The sequence below is a fragment of the Episyrphus balteatus genome, chromosome 1 (genome assembly GCF_945859705.1).
Source record: "Episyrphus balteatus chromosome 1, idEpiBalt1.1, whole genome shotgun sequence".
NCBI classification, from domain to species: domain Eukaryota; kingdom Metazoa; phylum Arthropoda; class Insecta; order Diptera; family Syrphidae; genus Episyrphus; species Episyrphus balteatus.
Window position 1 is genome coordinate 120,698,663 of NC_079134.1, and position 23,091 is coordinate 120,721,753.

The 23,091-nt window shown below is 36.7% G+C and overlaps 1 protein-coding gene across 5 annotated transcripts in view; it reads right to left on the reverse strand.

The window, feature by feature from the left end:
* Window positions 1-4,705: 4,705 nt before the first annotated feature.
* The window catches only part of LOC129907780 (acetyl-CoA carboxylase), a 28,802-nt gene continuing 10,416 nt past the window's right edge, over window positions 4,706-23,091 (reverse strand). For 3 of the 5 annotated variants that reach the window (XM_055984153.1, XM_055984151.1, XM_055984152.1), the window contains exons 2-22: window positions 21,609-21,760; window positions 21,404-21,522; window positions 16,496-16,721; window positions 16,279-16,419; window positions 14,053-14,341; window positions 13,512-13,987; window positions 12,494-13,453; window positions 11,037-12,434; window positions 10,712-10,983; window positions 10,393-10,651; window positions 9,975-10,337; window positions 9,613-9,915; window positions 7,558-7,728; window positions 7,071-7,499; window positions 6,924-7,011; window positions 6,690-6,866; window positions 6,441-6,634; window positions 5,974-6,384; window positions 5,571-5,912; window positions 5,366-5,500; window positions 4,706-5,298 (exon numbers count right to left, since the gene is read on the reverse strand). In XM_055984153.1, the coding sequence (XP_055840128.1) occupies window positions 5,167-5,298; window positions 5,366-5,500; window positions 5,571-5,912; window positions 5,974-6,384; window positions 6,441-6,634; window positions 6,690-6,866; window positions 6,924-7,011; window positions 7,071-7,499; window positions 7,558-7,728; window positions 9,613-9,915; window positions 9,975-10,337; window positions 10,393-10,651; window positions 10,712-10,983; window positions 11,037-12,434; window positions 12,494-13,453; window positions 13,512-13,987; window positions 14,053-14,341; window positions 16,279-16,419; window positions 16,496-16,721; window positions 21,404-21,522; window positions 21,609-21,638 (6,915 nt within the window). In that variant the 5' untranslated portion in view covers window positions 21,639-21,760 and the 3' untranslated portion in view covers window positions 4,706-5,166. Of the gene's footprint in view, window positions 5,299-5,365; window positions 5,501-5,570; window positions 5,913-5,973; window positions 6,385-6,440; window positions 6,635-6,689; window positions 6,867-6,923; window positions 7,012-7,070; window positions 7,500-7,557; window positions 7,729-9,612; window positions 9,916-9,974; window positions 10,338-10,392; window positions 10,652-10,711; window positions 10,984-11,036; window positions 12,435-12,493; window positions 13,454-13,511; window positions 13,988-14,052; window positions 14,342-16,278; window positions 16,420-16,495; window positions 16,722-21,403; window positions 21,523-21,608; window positions 21,761-21,827; window positions 22,003-23,091 lie in introns of all 5 variants that reach the window. The other 2 variants (XM_055984149.1, XM_055984150.1) reach the window with 1 other exon arrangement.

Below are 23,091 nucleotides of genomic sequence, written 5' to 3' on the forward strand. Positions count from 1 at the left end.
TTTGGACGCGTTTCCGAGGCGTTTCAGACGCGTTTCAGACGCGTTTCAGACGCGTTTCAGATGCGTTTCGGACGCATTTCAGAAGCGTTTTGGAAGCGTTTCAGACGCGTTTCGGACGCGTTTCAGGCGCGTTTCGGACGCGTTTCAGGCGCGTTTCGGACGCGTTTCAGACGCGTTTTGGAAGCGTTTCAGATGCGTTTCGGACGCATTTCAGAAGCGTTTTGGAAGCGTTTCAGACGCGTTTTGGACGCGTTTCGGACGCGTTTCAGGCGCGTTTCAGACGCGTTTCGGACGCGTTTTGGACGCGTTTCGGACGCGTTTTGGACGCGTTTCAGACGCGTTTCGGACGCGTTTCAGACGCGTTTCGGACGCGTTTCAGACGCGTTTCAGACGCGTTTCAGAGGCGTTTCAGACGCATTTCGGACGCGTTTCAGGCGCGTTTCCGACGCGTTTCAGGTGCGTTTCAGACGCGTTTCAGGCGCGTTTTGGACGCGTTTCAGAGGCGTTTCAGACGCATTTCAGACGTGTTTTGAACGCGTTTCAGAGGCGTTTCAGACGCATTTCGGACGCGTTTCAGGCGCATTTCGGACGCGTTTCAGGTGCGTTTCAGACGCGTTTCAGGCGCGTTTTGGACGCGTTTCAGAGGCGTTTCAGACGCATTTCGGACGTGTTTTGGACGCGTTTCAGAGGCGTTTCAGACGCATTTCGGACGCGTTTCAGGCGCGTTTCGGACGCGTTTCAGGTGCGTTTCAGAAGCGTTTTGGACGCGTTTCAGATGCGTTTCGGACGCATTTCAGAAGCGTTTTGGAAGCGTTCCAGGCGCGTTTTGGACGCGTTTCAGAGGCGTTTCAGACGCGTTTTGGACGCGTTTCAGATGCGTTTCGGACGCATTTCAGAAGCGTTTTGGAAGCGTTTCAGACGCGTTTCGGACGCGTTTCAGGCGCGTTTCGGACGCGTTTCAGACGCGTTTTGGAAGCGTTTCAGATGCGTTTCGGACGCATTTCAGAAGCGTTTTGGAAGCGTTTCAGACGCGTTTTGGACGCGTTTCGGACGCGTTTCAGGCGCGTTTCAGACGCGTTTCGGACGCGTTTTGGACGCGTTTCGGACGCGTTTTGGACGCGTTTCAGACGCGTTTCGGAAGCGTTTCAGACGCGTTTTGGACGCGTTTCAGAGGCGTTTCAGGTGCGTTTCAGACGCGTTTCAGGCGCGTTTTGGACGCGTTTCAGAGGCGTTTCAGACGCATTTCGGACGTGTTTTGAACGCGTTTCAGAGGCGTTTAAGACGCATTTCGGACGCGTTTCAGGCGCGTTTCGGACGCGTTTCAGGTGCGTTTCAGACGCGTTTCAGGCGCGTTTTGGACGCGTTTCAGAGGCGTTTCAGACGCATTTCGGACGTGTTTTGGACGCGTTTCAGAGGCGTTTCAGACGCATTTCGGACGCGTTTCAGGCGCGTTTCGGACGCGTTTCAGGTGCGTTTCAGACGCGTTTCAGGCGCGTTTTGGACGCGTTTCAGGCGCGTTTTGGAAGCGTTTCAGACGCGTTTTAGACGCGTTTCAGACGCGTTTCGGACGCATTTCAGGCGCGTTTCAGACGCGTTTCAGACGCGTTTTGGACGCGTTTCAGATGCGTTTCGGACGCATTTCAGAAGCGTTTTGGAAGCGTTTCAGACGCGTTTCGGACTCGTTTCGGACGCGTTTCAGACGCTTTTGGAAGCTTTTCAGACGCGTTTCAGACGCGTTTTGGACGCGTTTCAGATGCGTTTCGGACGCATTTCAGAAGCGTTTTGGAAGCGTTTCAGACGCGTTTTGGACGCGTTTCAGAGGCGTTTCAGACGCGTTTCGGACGCGTTTCAGATGCGTTTCGGACGCATTTCAGGCGCGTTTCAGACGCGTTTCGGACGCGTTTTGGACGCGTTTCGGACGCGTTTTGGACGCGTTTTAGACGCGTTTTGGACGCGTTTCAGAGGCGTTTTGGAAGCGTTTCAGACGCGTTTTGGACGCGTTTTGGACGAGTTTCAGACGCGTTTCAGACGCATTTCCGACGCGTTTCAGGCGCGTTTTGGACGCGTTTCAGACGCGTTTCAGACGCGTTTTGGACGCGTTTCAGGCGCGTTTTGGAAGCGTTTCAGACGCGTTTTGGACGAGTTTCAGACGCGTTTCAGACGCGTTTCGGACGCGTTTCAGATGCGTTTCGGACGCATTTCAGGCGCGTTTAAGGCGCGTTTCGGACGCGTTTCAGGTGCGTTTCGGACGCATTTCAGAAGCATTTTGGAAGCGTTTCAGGCGCGTTTTGGACGCGTTTCAGACGCATTTCAGACGCGTTTCAGGCGCGTTTCGGACGCGTTTCAGGTGCGTTTCAGGTGCGTTTCAGACGGGTTTCAGGCGCGTTTCAGACGCGTTTCAGACGCGTTTCAGGCGCGTTTCAGGCGGGTTGTGGAAGCGTTTCAGGCACCTTTTCGACGCGTTTCAGGCGCGTTTCAGATGCGTTTCAGGCGCGTTTGGGACGCGTTTCAGGTGCGTTTCAGACGCATTTTGGACGCGTTTTAGGCGCGTTTCAGACGCGTTTCGGACGAGTTTCAGACGCGTTTCAGGCGCGTTTTGGACGCGTTTTAGGCGCGTTTCAGGCGCGTTGTGGAAGCGTTTCAGGCGCCTTTTCGACGCGTTTCAGGCGCGTTTCAGATGCGTTTCAGGCGCGTTTGGGACGCGTTTCAGGTGCGTTTCAGACGCATTTTGGACGCGTTTCAGACGCGTTTCAGGCGCGTTTCAGACGCGTTTCGGACGCGTTTCGGACGCGTTTCAGATGCGTTTCAGATGCGTTTCAGGTGCGTTTCAGACTCGTTTCAGGCGCGTTTCAGGCGCGTTGTGGAAGCGTTTCAGGCGCCTTTTCGACGCGTTTCAGGCGCGTTTTAGACGCGTTTGGGACGCGTTTCAGGTGCGTTTCAGACGCATTTTGGACGCGTTTCAGACGCGTTTCAGGCGCGTTTCAGACGCGTTTCGGACGCGTTTCGGACGCGTTTCAGATGCGTTTCAGGCGCGTTTCGGACGCGTTTCAGGTGCGTTTCAGATGCGTTTTGGACGCGTTTCAGACAAGTTTCAGACGCGTTTCGGACGCGTTACAGACGCGTTTCAGAGGCGTTTCGGACGAGTTTCAGACGCGTTTCAGGCGCGTTTTGGACGCGTTTTAGGCGCGTTGTGGAAGCGTTTCAGGCGCCTTTTCGACGCGTTTCAGGCGCGTTTCAGACGCGTTTCAGATGCGTTTCAGGCACGTTTGGGACGCGTTTCAGGTGCGTTTCAGACGCATTTTGGACGCGTTTCAGACGCGTTTCAGGCGCGTTTCAGACGCGTTTCGGACGCGTTTCAGATGCGTTTCAGGCGCGTTTCGGACGCGTTTCAGGTGCGTTTCAGATGCGTTTTGGACGCGTTTCAGACGCGTTTCAGGCGCGTTTCAGACGCGTTTCGGACGCGTTACAGACGCGTTTCAGACGCGTTTTGGACGCGTTTCAGGCGCGTTTTGGACGCGTTTCAGGCGCGTTTCAGACGCGTTTCGGACGCGTTATAGACGCGTTTCAGACGCGTTTTGGACGCGTTTCAGGCGCGTTTTGGACGCGTTTCAGAGGCGTTTTGGACGCGTTTCAGGCGTGTTTTGGACGCGTTTCAGACGCGTTTTGGACGCGTTTCAGACGCGTTTTGGACGCGTTTTGGACGCGTTTCGGACGCATTTCAGTCGCGTTTTGGACGCGTTTCGGACGCGTTTCAGACGCGTTTAAGACGCGTTTATTGGCTTACGTTCGAAGGTTACTTTCACTAGCGAAGTTTCTTTTTAAAGTTTTCTAGATTTGTCTTCTTTTTTCCTAGTATTGAGTTGACCAGCTTCCATGTCTCTTTGGGGTTGTTTTAAGCACACTGAAATTGTTGTTTGTAGAAGTTTGTTTTTGTCCTTGCAATTTTTTTATTAAGTTCGTTGCGAAACTTTTTGAACTCTCGTTGATAGTCTTCATTTAGCCTATTGTTTTTAAATCGTCTGTAAAGTCTATCACGCTCTATGCAGTCTTTCTTTAATTCTGTGTTTATCCAGCTTTGTTCTGTGCTTCTTTTCTTTTTTATTACTGTAGACGAAGAAGCGTTTCAGACGCGTTTCGGACGCGTTTCAGATGCGTTTCAGAAGCGTTTTGAACGCGTTTTAGACGCGTTTCGGACGCCTTTTGGACGTGTTTCAGATGCGTTTCAGACGCGTTTTGAACGCGTTTTAGACGCGTTTCGGACGCCTTTTGGACGCGTTTCAGATGCGTTTCAGACGCGTTTCGGACGCGTTTTGGACGCGTTTCAGAAGCGATTTGAACGCCGTTTTGAAAGCGTTTGGGACGCGTTTTGGACGCGTTTCGGGCTTGTTTGGGATGCGTTTTGGAAGCATTTCGGAAGCACACCTCGAAAACAAAGTTCGATTGAAATCAGAGGATTTGCCGCTCCGACAGATACCTCGCTAGGACCGAGTATCTATACATCGCAATTTAAAAAAATTACCAAATCTTAAACTTACCATAATCAATACGTATAATGCGAGTAACCACAAACATCTAAATTACATTTTTGTATGTTCAAGTGAATAGACATAATATTACACTCTTATTCGATCTCGTCAGTAAAATGTTTTCCTTCACCCAAATGAATTCAAACTTTCAACAGATAATTTCAATAAAAATCTAAATGTTTTATAATTAACGCATTTTTATTATATTTTTACATTGTATATGCATTAATACAAATTCATTACAAAAAGATGTGCAGTGTAGAAAAAAAATCGATATTATTCGATTTTGTTAACCTGCTTTACATAATTTACAATATTTTAATTCGCTTTATAAATAAATATAATCTGCAACAAACTTAATAAAGCGAACTTGTTTTTTTAAAAATAATTCATTGAACATGCGACGGGGTACATACATTCTAAATGTATAAGAAAATATTCATTTAGTTTAACTAAATGTTATGTGAAAATACATAGTTTCTAAAAAAAATATTATTTTAAATGAGGTTTGCAAGCGTGGGCCGTATGTTATTTACAAAGGTTTGTTTTTGTTTAATTTTTTTTTTGTATTAAATAAATTAAAATGATTCGTTTTTTATTCCTGGGTTGAATGAACTTAATCATGATATTTAAAAACGGGTCATACTTGAGGATTTGATTCGTTTTCTTTAAGTTCAAGTTGTGCTAATGTTCGAACAACTACACCCCGATTAACAGGTGTAAGGTTTTGACAAAGACCAACAACGGCATCTAGTGCTACTTCAGGGCATTCCTTTAAAGTAAAAAAATAAATATTTAAAAGGCTACTGAATAAAAGAAAACTTTCGCAAACTACTCACTTGTAAAAGTGTTTGAATCTTTGAAATAATTGCGTCCTGTTTGACAGCATTTATATTGGTAGATACAGTTGATTCAGATTTCTTTTGTTCCTCGTACCACAGAACCATTTCTTCATTGCTATCCCAAATGTAAGCCTAGAAAAAAAAATTAAAAATTAATAGTTCAATCAAATATTATGTATGTTTTGTTTATATCAAATCGAACCTCAGTAGCGCCCTTCTCTTCTACCAACCATCTTCGAAGCATTTGCTTTGCTTGACCAACCGACAAATTATCTTGGGCTTTAAGGATTTTCATTGTCATTGCATCTTCTAATAATAAGCGCCGCAGGCGCCAATACAACCATGCACGAGATTCTCTCCAGGGAACTATTTCATTTATACATTGCTTTTCTAACATTCGCTCAGGCGTGTCGTGTAAGTCAGCAAAATGCACCGCGACAGTATGGTACACGTGTATCAGTTGATTAATGCGGGTCTTTATTTTCTCTTCAATTTCATGAGTCCTTAAAGTATCACCGGCAGCATCATCCAGTTGTTTTTTAAGCTTAACATAGAAAAATAAAGTTAGGAGGTCTCTACATTGTTTGAAATAGAAGCAAACTCACCGAAATCACAGGCCCATCAAGTCGGTGAATTGTTTTTACCAAATCTTTTTCTTTGTACTTGATTTCGACAATGCCTTCGGGTTCCAAAACACCAGCTCTTGCTTCCGGATCGGCATATGTCTCCATGTATCTTGGATTAATAAGAGAATCCAAAACAGCCCAGGCTCCTCCACGGAGTTCAGCGTTAGGTGGCAGGTAAATTAGAACAGGATGTTTATATTCTCTCAATCCATCTACTATGTATGCTCCAAACTTTACAATCTGTTCGTACATATCCTTCATTCCACCAGAGAAACCTCTCCAATTGGCGAAAACCAAAAGTGGTAGTTCTTCTCGACCAAAGTCTTTAATTGCTTGAGCTGTTTTGTACGATGAATCAGGATACCAAACTTGACCAGCTTGTTGCAATGTCTAAAAAGAAAACAAATCATTAACACTTCCTTATAAATTTTTGGCTTAAAATTTACTTTAGCTTCCGAGTCCAAATTGGCAGGATCAGCTGGCATTTCAACTTCAACTGTTCTTGTTTCTACAGCAATCACACCAACTGGTACACCACCGAGACGAGCTCTTCCAGTAACAACTGTTTTGGCCCAACCTTCCATTATTTCTGCCCATGAACCTCTATCAAAGAAACCAGTTTCCCATTCGTTCGTGTTTGCTAAAGTGGAAGCATTGTAATAATTAAATGTTTTGTAAATAAAAATTTGTCTTACCAGGATTAACTCGACCGGCAAGCATCCATCGCGGATCGTAGGGAGATTTCGTTGGCATGAATCCAATAGGGCGAGTGATTGGGTCATTGGGCAAAACAATTGGCAAATCACCACCAATATAAGCAGGAATGTACGAAAGCCATGTAAGAATAGTGTGAACACCATCCAAGTCAATTGCTGTTAAGTAATTTATTTGAAAATCATTCAAAAGACATTTCATTTATTTGATCAAACCTTCAGTCTTATGCGATACACCGTTGTTGTACATAATTTGAACACCACCGAGTTGATTATTCGATGCATAAACTTTACGTCCTAATAACTAAAGAAACAAGACAAAATCAGAACCATAGAATTATTGCAAATAGTAAACTCATTTACCTTGTTTAAGGCTGCATATCCAGTAAGAATAATGTGTGAATTATCAATTTGAATAACACGCTGTCCCAAACGCACCAAATACGAACCAATACCGATTGTTCTACATGTGACCATAGAGATTGTAACAATCTCTTCATAGGCTTGTGATGTTTCACCAGCAATTAAACCAGCGTATCTCAAATTTTCAACACCCAATCCATCGTCTTTGCCAATAATATCTGTGATTTTGTATCGGGGCTCACCTTCATCTTCAATTAGAATTGCTCTTACCGAATTGAGACTGGCAACCTTGCTGTAGTCTTCGGTGCTGAGATACAAGTATTTAAAACCCTTGTCTGGTTCTTCGGGGTCTTCCCATGCAACTTTGAACATTGATTTTACTTCCTCAGCAAGTCCTATTCTAGCACCACTGTTCACGGATATATAAATCTGAAAATCGATTATAGATTAATGTTGTTCCTTTTTTTTTCTTGCAAAATTGTCTTACTCTTGGAACTTTTCTCTCTCGTGCTAGTTGGGAAGCTTTGTGGAATAGAATATCTTCCTTAATTCCAAAGGAGCCAATGAAGAAGGTCAAGTCATTAGCAATCACAATTATTTCCCTACCACTGGGGTACTCGGGAGTTGCTAGAACTATTCTCCAGGCAACCATTCCACACTATTTAAAAAAAAAAAAAAATTAATAAGATAAGATTTCCATTAAAGATAGATACTTTTAGAGAATTCTTCATGTAAAAAAAACTACAATTATTGGACCTAAGTATGTTTCAATTTTAGTCTATTATATAGTCAGGCTCAATTTTAATTCACACCCTACTTTTTTCTACAGAAAAAAAAACTATTATTGAGTCTTTCCATATGAAATCAATAAATATGTGCCGCATGATTTTTAATTTTAATACAAAAAAATTGAGGACATTCTTTGAGGTACCAGTAGCAGATGTGCAAAATCGCCACCATTTTTTTTATTAACAACTACTGATTAGTACCACCCTGAAGTCAAAAAATCGGTAAAATTCGTGTATATAAAAATTGATTATTTCTTTTTAGTTAGAAATGGTATTGAAATGGTTCGTGCTTAGTAAAATAGGGCAATGTATGTGTATTTCATATTCTGAAATAAAAACGATCTGGAACAATTATCAACAAAATGGTGGCCATTTGAAATTTGCAAAATTTTTCATTTTTACGATTTTCAACTGGACTGGTACTTCAAAGAGTGTCCTCATTTTTTCAAATAAAATTAAAAATCACCATGCGGCACATCACATTTGTTGATTTCAACTTTGGATGATCCACTTAGAAATTCGGATTTTAATTCAATAGAACATGCTTGGGCAATTTCGTAACCGAAATCTACCATCAGTTAAAAAAATGCAGTGAAAGGAAAATCGGAGAAGATTTTACAACAAGACCTTCAAAACATAATTCGTGAAATGAACAGACCCCAAGAGCGCTATACGAGGAAATACAAAGTATTGAATATAATTATGGGAAAGAACTGTCACTTGGTAATCATTTTTTTCCTTTTTATTCTTAAAAATACGCACTAGAATTTTAAAGACGAAGATTGCGGAGAGGTTATGGCATTATTGTTTTATTGGTTTTGACCTAACGTTTACAGCTCTGTAAGGCTTTTACGTACTATTTCGACGAACACAAATTATACCTCATTTGAAAAATGCCTTTGTTGGAATAGAATATCTTCCTTAGGCACATTAGCTGAAACGAAATATAAAGCCCTAAGTTCTACATAGCGGTTTGCACGAACTTCAAACTAGGTCATAAATTCTTTTAAGTTGAGCATAACTTAAGTGCAAGAAATAGTAGTAAGAATTTTATGTTCCCTTTAGCACTTTAAATTGAAAAAAAAGGAATAAAACCCCTTAAAAAACGATTTCGGGTGTAAAATGAACAACAATTATAAGTACCAGCAGATGGAACAAATTGCGCAAAAATGTTGAATCTTTAATATTATAAAAAATCTAGCATTTCATCTTTTCAAGATATTGGAATGTTAATCGTCATTTTCCTGAAAATTTCACTTCCTTGATTTAAGTCTCGAAACTTGTTCAATTTTCTTAATGTCGAGTTCTATTTGAAACCGGGATTTTTGTATGAGATCTAATGATATTTCGTGGCAAATGGATATTGGCAAGAGATTTTTATTCGTAATTGTGTGGTGAGCAATAAACCAAGAATTGACAAAAACAAATGCTCACAAGCATGTATGTGTAAAAGAATCTGTGAATCTCGCTCGTTTGTAAAATTTGATCTAAGATACAAAAAATAACTCTTTGAAGAGTGGAATCGAATGCGAGGTAAAAAGAAACCTTCTAGAAAGAAAAATCTTATACAATTAGCATGTAAACTTTGTCTCACGCAGCAGACTTTACAGAGATACTTTAAAAATTCAAACTTAAGATATCCTATCGATAAGTATAGCAAATTTCTTGCTGATCGGCCTTTAAGCAGAAAACACTGCCATAAAATATTTTTCTTAATATTCGTATCAGTAATAAACAAAAAAAACACATCTTACATTATTTTCTCCCGGAAGTCGCTTCATTTCAACAAGACTATCTCCATCCAACACCAACTCGACGCACTCTAGCAAAATCTTTTCAGGAATTCTTATTTCAACAGTTGGTCTTGCTTTTGAAAAATCTTTCCATTGCTTCTCAGTCATTTGACGGAACATATCAGGAATGTCGTATGCGTATGTTGTACCATTTGATTGTGCTTGGAAACGTTTTTGTTGCAAAAAGTCTTTTGTCATGTATGGCGTTGAAATGGGATGTCCATTTAAAGATCCTTGTTTCTCTCCGTAAGCTTGGAATTTTATCTAAAAACAAAGAACCAAATTATTTTCATTATGGTTTGTCTAAAAAAAAAACAACTTACAATTCCAGTTTCAGGATCTGTAACTTCTGTGTACATTGATATATCCAAAAAGTAACCAGAATCATTTGCAATACAAAGACGAACAGCTTGGGTTGGTGATTGAGGGGTTTGACGAATGACCATTTTGAGTTCAGCTTGAAGAACTCTTAGTTTCCACAAACGAGGACCATAACGCATGATCATTTTTGTAACAGATTCTTCAATTTTCGCTGGATCCATTATAACAGTTGGAACGAAATTGAGGAAAATATGATTGCAGTCTGTACGTTTGGCATGTGGATGGGAGAATGCAACTTCTAACTCATCCATTGCTTCGAGCAAAACACGTTCTCCTTCGTTTTGTAAATATTCAAATGAAGCTTCCTGTGAAGAAGCTTTTTATAAAAATGGCCTCTTATTTTATTTTCATATAATTTACCTTAGTAATAAGATCGGAATGACGAATAATAGAACGAATGAAAAACCGATAATCACTGACTTCCTGACCTTTTGATACTTTTGCTCTGCCCAAGTACAAATGCATTTTCTGATTCGATGTTGGTAAAGCTTCCAAGTCGTATGTTCTCATTCGACTAAGCTCCAATTGGAAGGCACATGCTGGTTCTAAATGTCGATAAATACGATCCTCTTCGAAATTATCCCTTGAACGATAGGTAAAGAACTTCGGGAATTGTCTCCTGCAAATAGAAAACAAAAGGTTTAAAAAAAATTGTCCACGGATTTTTTAAAATTAATACTTTTTCAAACAAGCAAATGTTATTCTGCGAACACGTCGTTGATAAAGTTCCTCCCGATGCAGCTTACAGAATGTTCCAAAAGCTGATGCCATCTGAACATCATCCATATCACCAATTTCACGAACAGCTACACTTAAAATGTGTATAGGTTCTGTCGATATAGCCTCTTCTGCGGCATTAGCTCTTGAAACAGGATCAGACAAAGAAACATTTATGGATGTGCTTAGTCTGCCATCAGAAGCTGATTCTGCTGCATCAACAGCTTCAAGTACCTTTGGTATATCAAAAATAAAGCATTGAAATAAAATTGTGATATTAATTTTACCTTAGCACTAGCATAGGCTGGAGATGACAAATCTTCAAGCAAATCGAATATTTCATCAGAATATTGTTCGAAATGTTCGAATGAATTAAATGCTGCCATGCAACCTGTTCGCATAAATGTTGCACCTGGAGACGACATTGTTGGTTCTATCCCATCTAGCGATGAACGAGACAGGAGTCTATTTGGGTGAGCAGTTGGTAGCACAAATTGGAAATGAACCAATGGCACTTCTCCGGACAACTCCAGATGCTGTAAGCATGTTAGATCATACGATATATACGCTCTTCTGACATACACTTCTAAAGCAGCATTGCATACGGCACGATTTGTATGATAAAAGAAATCATGTAAAATATCAAAAATGGATGTTTCGGATAAAATCAATCTCTGTAAGTTTTCCGGGTGGAAATCATGTCCGTACATATCAACGGCAGATAGAAAAATGGACTCCATTTGATTATGACGCAATTCGTAAGCAGGCTGATGAGCTGCTATGAGGACCTGCCTCGATCGAAGTGCAACACGTGAATGTTCTGCGCGATGCAAAGACGTTAATTCACTCAAAGTAGTTGCCAATTCATCTGTAAGACCAGGTTCGTTGGCCCACAAGTGATCTATTAATAATGTAACCAGGAGATTCTTTTTGGAGACTTGGCTGTGTGAGAAAATTGTATTTACAACTGTCAACATATCATCTTTGTTCCTCTCTCTAATCAAGCCGACACATTTGTCATAGTGACCATGTTGAAACTGACACTCAACTTCGTAGTATTGTCGGAGGAGTTCATGGACAGCAGCTTTCATGCGACCACGAATTCCGTTGCGGTAGCGTTGAACTAGTTGCACGATTCCCTGAGTGGTTAGGAAGAACACATCTCGATCGGCACGTTTTTGGAGAGTAGCCGCATGACAATCAATGACACTGGCAATTTGTTGCGATGGGAACTGAGCTAGAACACTTGTTATATTGCGCTCGTACAATGTCATGAGTTTACGAATTTTTTTCTCAACTGAAATTGGAATACGACCAGAAACAGATGCTATTACTTCTTGGAGTTCTAGTAAAGGCAAAGATGGATCGCGAAGACTCTGCATAAACTTTTCGATAACTTCGCGAAGACGAGGTGCGTTGTAAGGATCTGGGAGACAATATCCAGCAAGAGTGTTCTCCAATATGCTCTTGTAGCTGTTGTGGACTCGATTGAGTTTTTCAGGAACCGACGAATTTTCTGCCACCGGGAATCCACTCTTAAAAGGCTGCGCTTTAGTGACCAGCGATGGATCATCAAGCTCCAAATGACCAAGAAGTGTTCCGGCATCAAGAACAGCTCCTGGACGACGGATAAATGTAACTGTACCTGCTTCTGATGAAGTCAGTGTCATTACCATTTTCATTACCTTTAAGTAAAAATAAGATTAAGTTATGTAACAATTTAAGATTGTTAGTAAAAACTCACTTCAATTTCTGCAAATGCCTGTCCCTTATTGACATGAGCTCCATCCTCGACAATTAAATTAATAAGTTTACCAGCAGAAGGGCTGCGTAGAAGCGAAGGATCATTTTCCTTTTCAAAAACACATGTCTGATTACCAATTACAATACGATAACGATCCACTTCTTCTTTCATATAAGTTGTGTATGATGATCCTTCAAAGGACAACAACATACCACCATCGGAGAGCTTATGAACTTCGACTTCTTTAAATGAGTTATTCATTAAGAGAAAATAGGTGTTTTGTCCACTTTTTGCAGTTTGAACCTTATAACGATTACCATCGTTGATGAGCTCAACATCGATAACGTTTGTTAGCGTATTGGCTGCTTGAATTTGACCTTTTTCCAAAGATGTCTGGAAACTAGAGAAAGCTTCAGTGATTTGTCGATCGGCGATATGAAGTGCTCCACAAATCACACCCAAAAGAATGTCGGGCTTTTCAGATTGAACTCGTTCTGCAATTAAGGCATCCAACCAGGCAGTATCAATGCTATTGTCTAAGAAGCTGTTAGTTTCTAGTAATGTGATTAGATACTCTACAGTTGTTCTGAAATCTCCACGAATTGATAGCTCTTTAAGGGCAATAACTAGATTTTCTCTAGCTTGCTGACGATTCTCTCCCCACGAAAAACAATGTCCAAACTGAGAATCTGCAAATTCATGCAAACCACCCGAAGCAGCAACACTGAAGTAGCCCCATACATTTTTACTTGAACGGAAATTAAGTTCTTGAACGGTTCCTGAACTGGGCTTAAAACCTTCGTCTGGATTTTCGGATGTAATACGAGCTGCAATTACGTGTCCCAATGGAACGGGTTTATTTTGTGGGTTTTCAAAGTCAATTATAGATGTTCCCCAAGGTGATTCTCCATAAAGCAAGCGAATGTCTTTCAAGCGATACAATGGAACGCCCATTCCGATCTAAATTAAACGCAAATAAGTATACACTTAAATGTACTACACCAAATCTATTACTTACTTGCAACTGACAAGCAGGCAAATTTACGTCTGCAACCATTTCAGTACATGGATGCTCTACTTGCAATCTTGGATTCAACTCGAGAAAGAAGTATTTGCCCGACGTATCGTACAAATACTCCACTGTACCTGCACTGACATATCCAACCATTTTTGCTAAACGAACAGCTGCTTTTTCCATATCTTCGAATACTTCTGGATAAGCAACTATTGCAGGAGCTTCCTCGATAATCTTTTGATGTCGTCTTTGTATAGAACAGTCACGTCCGAACAAACTTATAGCATTGCCATATTGATCAGCTAACAATTGAACTTCTAAATGTCTGGCTCCGCGAGCTAGCTTCATGACAAAAATTGGGGAACCGGGCACTTCAGCCTGGACTTGACGGAATAATGCAGGAAACTCTTCAGCAGTGTCTGCTCTTCGAATACCTTTGCCTCCACCACCTTCAGATGCTTTAATCATGACCGGAAAACCTTAAAAATAAAAGATAATAGTTCACAATTCAATTAATTCCATGAGTGTAAGTAAAAAAAATTACCTATTTTCGCGACAGCAGCGAGTCCCTGATCAACATTACTCACACAACCACGATTAAATAGATCGGTTGAGATTTTAATTTTCTTTCCGGTGTATTGAGCTTTAAGCTCAGAACCGGACCACGGAAGTGTTGGAATTTCAGCAGTTTGTGCTACAATTGACGATGCAACCTTGTCACCAAGTGCCCACATAGCCCTTTCTGGTGGTCCAAGGAAAACCAGACCTTCTTTGTGCAGCAATTCTGGAAGTTTTGGATTTTCCGAAGCATGTCCCCAACCAGCCCAAACAGCCTATTGTAAAAGTTATGAAAAAAATTAATTTAAAATAATAATATAATGAGTACCCCGTATCAATAATACAGAGTAAGGAGTAACATTTTCACGTAAGAATAAAGTGAATAGTTAGCATACCAATAATGAACAACAATGCATTTCGATGTGTATGTTTCTCATTTGATTTCGAAAGCATACACCGGAAAAAAGCGACAGAAATTGTGCATAATAAAGATGGAGCAGCTCAAAAAAGAAATATTATCAGTACATAAGAAAGGAGACAGCTCCAGAAATGAACAAAACCCATGATCAAAGCATCACTCGCAAGAGACTAGAAACTAGCTATTAGTTTTCGTGGAAATATCACCTAAGTGACAGAAAAACGTAGCTACATTTTGTACGATTTTGAGATATTTATGTAGTTTTTATCATACAATTTTATAAGAACCCAAAAATTGGCCTAGCCGTTGCAATATTTTTTTTTTTCTAATTCTACAAAATTGGATTTTCTCACAATAGCAAATGTATAATGCGAGCGTACAGAAAAATAGATGTATAGGGAGTGGAGGTGTAACCAATAAAAAGTCTGGTAGCTGTACTTCGCGGCATTATATGGTTTGCAGGAAGTGGAGAAACACGAGTTTTTCAATTAATGTGAGTAAGCTAAATGCACACTATTTCTCATTCTTATAGAAGAACTGAGGCACTGTCATTTTTCCTAATCTTGAAGACCACAATCTTGATGATGCTATTTTCTGTTTCCTTTTTTTTAATTAAAAACTCTTCAAAGGAGTCAATATTATAGAAGTTTGTATCTAGAACTCTATTTCTCGCTTATAATGAAGATACTTTTAAAATGCGGAAATGATATATATAGCCTTGGGAATGTGTCAACATTAACAATGAGAAAATCTTTGAAAATACCATTTTCTATGGAGACGTAAGAGACGTTCATAACGTTATAAGAACAGGTGAAAATGTTTGGTCTAAATGAAGTTAAACCTATGAGTACATGCTATTAACAAATAAATATACATCTGTCAAGGTTACTGTTGAAAGCTACAATTAAGAGGTAGCTTGAAAGAGATATTATCACCACGGCCGTCAACGCAATGGAGAGCTCTACGATACCTGGGGCCAAATTACGTAAAATTTGTACAAGCTCCATATGAAAAAATGAAGAAGAAGATACTAAAACGAACTTCATAATCTGTACAAAGATGTGAATTTAGAACAAAAAAACTTAAACAAATATGTATACCGTTTGGTGCGGACAACTGAATGCATCCTCCTATGGATTGTAACCTATGGAAACCACTGATATAATATTTTGCTGGAATATAAAATCTCTGAGAAGGAAGGAAAACCACCTGGAAACAAACTACAAGAATTTCCGGGGGATCGGATAGGTGATCCTGATTACTAATCAACATGTTCCCTATACTGGTTCTATCTCAGCAGATCGACATTAAAGCAATATAACAAAATGTTCCCCCTTTTTTATTGAAAATGCTCACCCCTTTTACTTATTGAAAATGCTCAACCTAAAAAAAGAATATATTTCTAGCAATAGGTTTACAATCGAATAAGTGTTTTGTGGAAACAAAATTTAAATCTTTAAATTTCGTTGTCACGTAATAATACGTCAATGAATTCCAAATGTACTTTGTTTCATTAGGAAACACAAAAACAATTTCTTTTGACTGAACTTTGATAAATTTGAACAAGTGATTAAAATATCACTTTTATTTTATAAAATGACATCTACAATGAATAAAAACCCTAAACCAAAAATTAAATTTCTAGAGTCATCGTTTTTATTAGTATGCTAACTAACATCACCCCATTATAAACAATCACTTATTCAAAAACAAAAAAAAATTGTTTGTCAAATAAAATTGATATAAAGTAAACAATCTTCCAAATCAGATGATTATTTCTCAACGACAACCTACCTGAACTTGAGTTCTCAGTGCAATGTCAACAATCAATTCTACATTTGCATAATTATTGTTGTTGGATCCACCAGGCACTGGTACGTAGTGGTCAGCCATTTTTATGTACTCAGCGTTAGCTTTAAGATCTTCTGGTGTTACCTGATTGTAAAAAAAAGTAATTAAATTTTATTATTTTTGTCTATTATAATGATGAATATAAACTCTCTACACTTACCATTACAACAAAACGAACAGCACGTTCATTTTTAAACATCTCGTACGACCATCTGCGTATCGAACGCATACATTTAACAGCAGCAATTCCATTATTGGCAATCAAAATTTTATTAATAACTCTCGTGCCACCAAATCTCTTGACAAACTCTTCGGTGGTGGCAATGAGGAAGTCTCGCTCTTGATGACGTTCGAGTCCCAAACCTGTTCCACGAGACATGCTTGGCCTAAAGTATGTAATTAAAAGTGAAATTATATTAATCTTTGACTTCGGAAAAAAAGAAAACTCATAAAAGAAAAAAAATATATTCAATGGAAAAATGTATTACTTAAGTGAGCCAGAACTTTGTGGTACACTCAATAGAGCTGGATTTTGCTGCTCCATTTCCCCTTGTGCAACTAAATTCCTTGGTATTTCTCCCTCAGCCATATTACTTGTATTGCTTTGCTGTTGATCAGCTGAATCTACAACGATTTGGTTATTTGTATCAACTGTTGAGTCCCAAGAGGAACTTTGCTCCCCAGTTTCAACTAAAACAAAACGTTTGCTCGCACGACGCTTAAGCATTGTCAAAATCAATATTCCTATTAAAACACAACAACCAGCGACAAATTTCTCATTCATTTAAGATTGTAGAAAAATCTTAATGCGAAATACCTGTTCGATTCGCAAATTCAGTAAATTTTTATTTAATTAAAATACTGTATCCATAGAGTGTTATCACTTTAATAACTTTCTTTTGATATAATTCGATATATCAATATTTAATACTCGTGTATGTACGTATTTTTGTTTTTCTTTATTTCACTGTTTTGCATATGTCTCGTTATACAAATATGGTTAAAAAAATGAAGTCACACAATTATAATTTTCTATCCGTATGGTGTTTATGATTCCAGCAGGCAACCTGACACTTTTGCCATTTCAATTTAAACTGATCAAAAATTTTTAATTTGACTTGGTTCAGACCTGTCTGGACTGGACATAAAACCCCACCAAAATCAAATAAGAGATTTTATTATGTGACGTCTTGCATTACACAGAAACGGATGGTATTGTTATTTCATTACTACCTGTTGGCTCTTTTGTAGTTTACTTCGTAGTGGAGAGTTGATTTGTTTACATCTCGCAACAAATCTATAGAATCTTATTGGAAGGTGTTGTGAGTGATTTCGAAAGATTGTGGTGGTTGTTTTTGTTGAGATTTTTCTTTTCTTTCTTTATCGTGTTCATAACAAAAAAAAAAATATTTACAGACAAAAACATCCTTTTCCATAAAAAAAAACCATTTAAAGTCAAGTGCTATATACATGCATATAATTTTAGTTGAATTTAGATTCATTAGTTTTTATGGTATATTCGAATTTGCATCGAATATTTTTATAGTTTTTTTTTTTACATTCCGTTTTAAAAAGTGCATGGCTTAGCACTGTTTATAGTTTTGACTCTTATAGTTATAACATGTGATTGATCTAATCCGCGTATTAGTTTTGTTCTCTTCTTGGGATGAGTTAAAAGATTCACTTCGAACGAAGTACGAAAGGAACATAATAAAATACGAAAAAGACAGCTTTAATTGATTCCAAAAGTATGTTTCCAGTGTTAATAACTTTTTATTTGAAAAATCGTTAGTGAAAACTCGTTTAAGAAAAATACTCAAAACCGATCCACTTTAAATGAAAATTGAAAAATTTTCGAAAAATATATTAAGCATTGAGCACAAAGTCCAAACAGGTAAATACTAAAAAAAAGTGTTTCTTTAGACGAAAATTCTTATTTTTATTTTCTCAAAAACTAAAAGCAATTTGATTACAAATTAATTAAAGCTTTGAATATAAGAACAACAAACCCACTAAATGGATGGATCGATTTAATTTTAACTTGTTAGGGTTTTTGGGATTCTTTAAAAGGGTTTTTGAAACTTTTTCTAGTATTTCTTTTAGCAAAAATCAATTTTATTATTTAAAATCTTTATAAACGATTTATTCTACTTCAGTGAATTATTTTATATTTGTAAGAACATTTACAATGCCTTACAACAAAATTTTCAAAACAAGTTTTTTGGATTCTTGAAAAAACAATTTTTCAACAACGGAACAGTAAATAAAGGAAGAATTGTTACTCTCATGAATTTGGTAAAAGTTTGCTTTTGTAATAAGAAGCAAGGATCAAAAGAGTCTATAAGAAAAAATTGGTTGGGAGTTTTTTTTTTTCGTGGGAGAGAGGTAAAGGTGAACAAAACAGTGAAAAAAAATTTTTGTTGGGATATAATAGCTGCGCTCCTTTGGAAATATTTATCTACTTTTTAGTACTTAAAACTACTTTGAACTACTTTTGCTATATTGAAAAAGTAGTTCAAAGCAGCTTTAAGTACTAAAAATTAGATAAATATTTCCAAAGGAACGCAGCTAATAATAATACACATGTTTTCAAATTAATGTTTGATTCTGAATCTAATGGTAGAAAATTCAAGTCAATACGATTGCTCTGAGAAGTTATTGCCAATGCCAAGGGTGATTGTTTTTGACTAAAACAGGTAATCCATGAAAAACATGATACCCTGATGAAATTACGGATGAAAGTTTTGGTGAAGCAAGGCAAAAGTTTTTAAAAATATTTTTTGTGAAAGGTTGTTTTTTCTTAAGCTGAGTCATGTGTGAGAAAGGTTTCATAAATGCTGACATAAATTTTGTTTATTTTTTTTAACTTGGGGAAAAAGTTTCGTTCTTTATAAGAACTAAGAATTTTCAAATTTCTACAACATTACATACAAAACACATAAAGAAAATATTAAAAAGATGGTAATTCGTACTTTAAAAAGCGTGACGAAAATGATACTCCAATGAAAATTGTTAAAAATGGTTTATTTACAACAGAAAACTAAAAATCTTAGTAAAGAATGCTTTTTGGGAAATGAAGAAATAAGTTTTTTCCATATTGTTGAATCAATGAAGTTTTTGCATCATTTATTTTTCAAAATAATTATTTTTCGATTAAAATTAGATTCACGACTTGGTCCCACGTAAAGTAAAAATTTCATAGAATGTAAAAACCTAATGTGAACATTAATAAAAGAATAATTTAAATTTAATAAAAAAAGTAGTATGCACGACTTGGTCGCTCGTATTTGCTTTTATGGGAAAAATTACTTAGAATGTAAATAGCAAAAAATTTTAATTCAATTTTTTCATTAATTTTGTAAGATATGTAAAAAGGATTAAAAATTAATTTTAAAATAACGAAAGGTTCAAGGTTTTGATCTCCAAACTGAGTAAGTCATTTAATTCCTTGTATGACAAAGAATTTTTTTTCCGAAAATTGAAGAGACCGTTATTTTTCATCAGTTTTTTAATTTTTTTAGTTTTCAAAAATAAATTTGGTTTGCTATTGTGGAAAATCATTATTATTATTCGATACATAGATAAATTATTATAAATTATTATCAAAAAATTGATTTTTTTCAAAAAAATTTTTTTTTTTAAATCCAATACTGAGGGTTTTGAAATTGTTTACATTTTAATATTACTTTGAAATCGTTTAAGACTTTTATGAGAAAGTCAAAAATAAAAAAAAAAAACGGTTATTTGGCAAAAAATATTTTTTCTATTTCAAATGTAGAACAAAATTTGCCAACAAAGAATTAAAAAATAAATTTCTGATTTTTTTTAATTCTTTGTTATAGCCTTAAAAAAAAACTATGCTTTTTGTATATGAAAACTTTAAAACATAGATTGGTTTGCCATTCTAAAGAAATAATTATAAGACACAAAAAAAAAGTGTTCTTCGAAAATTTTAGTAATTTTAAATGGTTACTAAAGTAAAATTGTAGAAATGGAAAAAAAAAATGTAACTGACAGGTATATTAAATACGGTTTAAAAAATAAAACCGTTTTTTAGAAAAGTAAGTTTTTTTCATTTTTATATGGCATGTCCGTTAATTTTGACTCTCATAATTACCAAACTGGAAGAAAATCGCTTAGGTAGTTTAGGCTGTTAGTCAAAATAGATACAGATTGACACAGACAGAATTGCGGGACACACTTTTTTCGCATTTTGCAAGAAAAAATGAATCTTCAATCTCGTTTAGAGCAAAACTATGTCTGTTTTAACTCTTTGTGCTCGGAAATAATAAATAATTAACGCTACGCTGGAATCGGTGACCACGACAAGAGCACCATAAACGTATCCTTAATGTTTTAGGGCATTAATCTCATCTCAGAAGTTATGCCTATTCCATTGAATAAGGAGTTCTTCTTACTTTTTCTCTTTACACAGATTGCAGAAAATTTAAATATACAAAAAATAATTCAGTATAACCTATGTAAATCATGAATAAAATGTTGCGATTAGCGTGACTTGATCTTTAAGTTTGATCGAAGCACTTGCGTGTACGGTTTCTAAATAAATCTAAAATTATTGCATGGATGTATCTATTATTTAAATTAAAAACTTATTTAGTTGTTGTTTCGCAACATTTTCTGTAATTATCTAACATAGAAAAATTATACTTGGGATATGTTTGGCTAAAAAATTCAAAAAAATCAGGCTTGAATCTATCTTAGTCCAAATCTGAGCAATGAATTAATTTCAGAGAAAAAAAAACTTTGATAGCTATTTGATTATAATGCAGCTCTAGTCAAATAATTAATTTTTGCACCAGCCCAGTGTCGGATTTTGTATTATTTTCTCTAATATTCATAAGTTTATTCGAGGCATAATTTAAACTTAATGTATCTACTACTTTTAAAATAGGCTCATTTGTGATACGAAATTTAAATATTTAAATCCAATATTTTTTCCTTTACGAACACGTACATTACATACATATTCGTGTGATTTAACTTGAACTTTAACTTAAATTTCTTATCAGCAAACTGGTCTAGCCGTAAAAAAAAGATAAACACTCACCTTAAACGCTTGCGCTTATCTGCTACATCTCCATTGGTCCTTATTGGATTATTTCCCTGAGGAAACTCATCGACAGCTTCAGTCGCTTCTTGTATACTAGCGTCGATTTCATCGCCTACCTAAAATATTCAAAAAAGATAAAAATAATTAATCAATATATGTACATAACTAATTAGTAATAAATTTGTGTACTATGTAATCTTACCAAAAAACTAGGCCTATCCGAAGTACTCATTGCGACGGTTTTAATTAAAGTATTTTTACTGTTGCTAACTCCGTTTTGTATAATTAAATTTTCATTCGAAAATTGAACCCTTTTAATTACGTTATTCGGTTTAGGTGGTTCTTCTGTGTTAGCTGCAATAAAATTATTGATGGATTTGTTTTGAAAATTACTGAATTCTGATACAATTATTGTTCTTACATAAGAAAAAGTGTTTATAAAGCTTTCCAAATAATGTTGCGATTAATAACATAAGGATACATGTAATATACATTGGTTTTGTTTTTTTTTTCTTTTTATATTTATTTTGTTAGTTAATTTATGAAAGCGGTGCCAATTTGATTTTTCGATACGTCGGTCGTGCACGCAGTCATTACTAAAATTGAAAAAGGTTTTTTTTTTTATAAAAAAAAAAACAAACAGATAAAATAACAACAAATCACTTCCTATACTGTCGCATTTACAACTTTAAAATTTTAATTTTATTCACGAATTTGTGTTCAGAAACGAAAACAAAAACGTCAATGGATTTTTAGTTAAGCTATAGACATTTGTTAAGTAGCTAAAATGTTTTGTATATTCATTTATACATTTATTCAGTTAAGTATGTTGTTTTCTAAGGTTAAATCAACTGCAACTAGGGGCACCATTAATATTTCAGGTCAATGACATTTGAATACCACAAAGGTAATAGGTAGTTGTGACCAAACATTTGCAATCAGAAAAAATAAATTTTTTGATTCTCAATAATTCGTTAATTCGGTCGACTGCCGATATTGATTAATCAAAACAATTCATTAGCATTAGATTTTAAAAATTGTGGTTGCGGTTTATCAATAAGAGAATTGAATTCTAGATTTAAATAAATTCATTAAAGAAATTCATTTGACAAGGGTAACAAAATTATGTTTGAAACTTTTATTTCAGAAACAACATAAGTCAATGAGCATCAACTTTTCAGAGGAAACAAAAAACTAATTTTTATGTTAGAATTCAACAACACTACAAATTTACAGTATTCCGAGTTAAAAATTAGCTTAAGATTCATTTAAAAACGGCTTAAATGTTGATCTTTTTTTTAAGTCTTAACCGGTTTTTAAGTCTTTAAAGTTGCTCCTGAAAAGTAAAAGTGCTCATTGACTTATGTTGTTTCTGAAATAAACGATTCGTTTATCCTTTAGAAGGAAATCGCATTTCTCAAAAACACCAAGATGAGGGACCACTCATATAACCATTGAATAAATAATTAACAACTTTCAATATCGAGCACAAGGAGTGGCAAATAAGCTGAAAATATTTGAACCAATTAAGAACTACGACACTGGAAATAGGCTTCACTTTTATTCTACAAATTTTATACAGAGAATGGGACTATTCAAACATCCGCAACGGTTATACATAAATTATGAGGGACTATCATTGACAGTTTATATCTTGATAACGTGGATTATTATCACGAAATTAA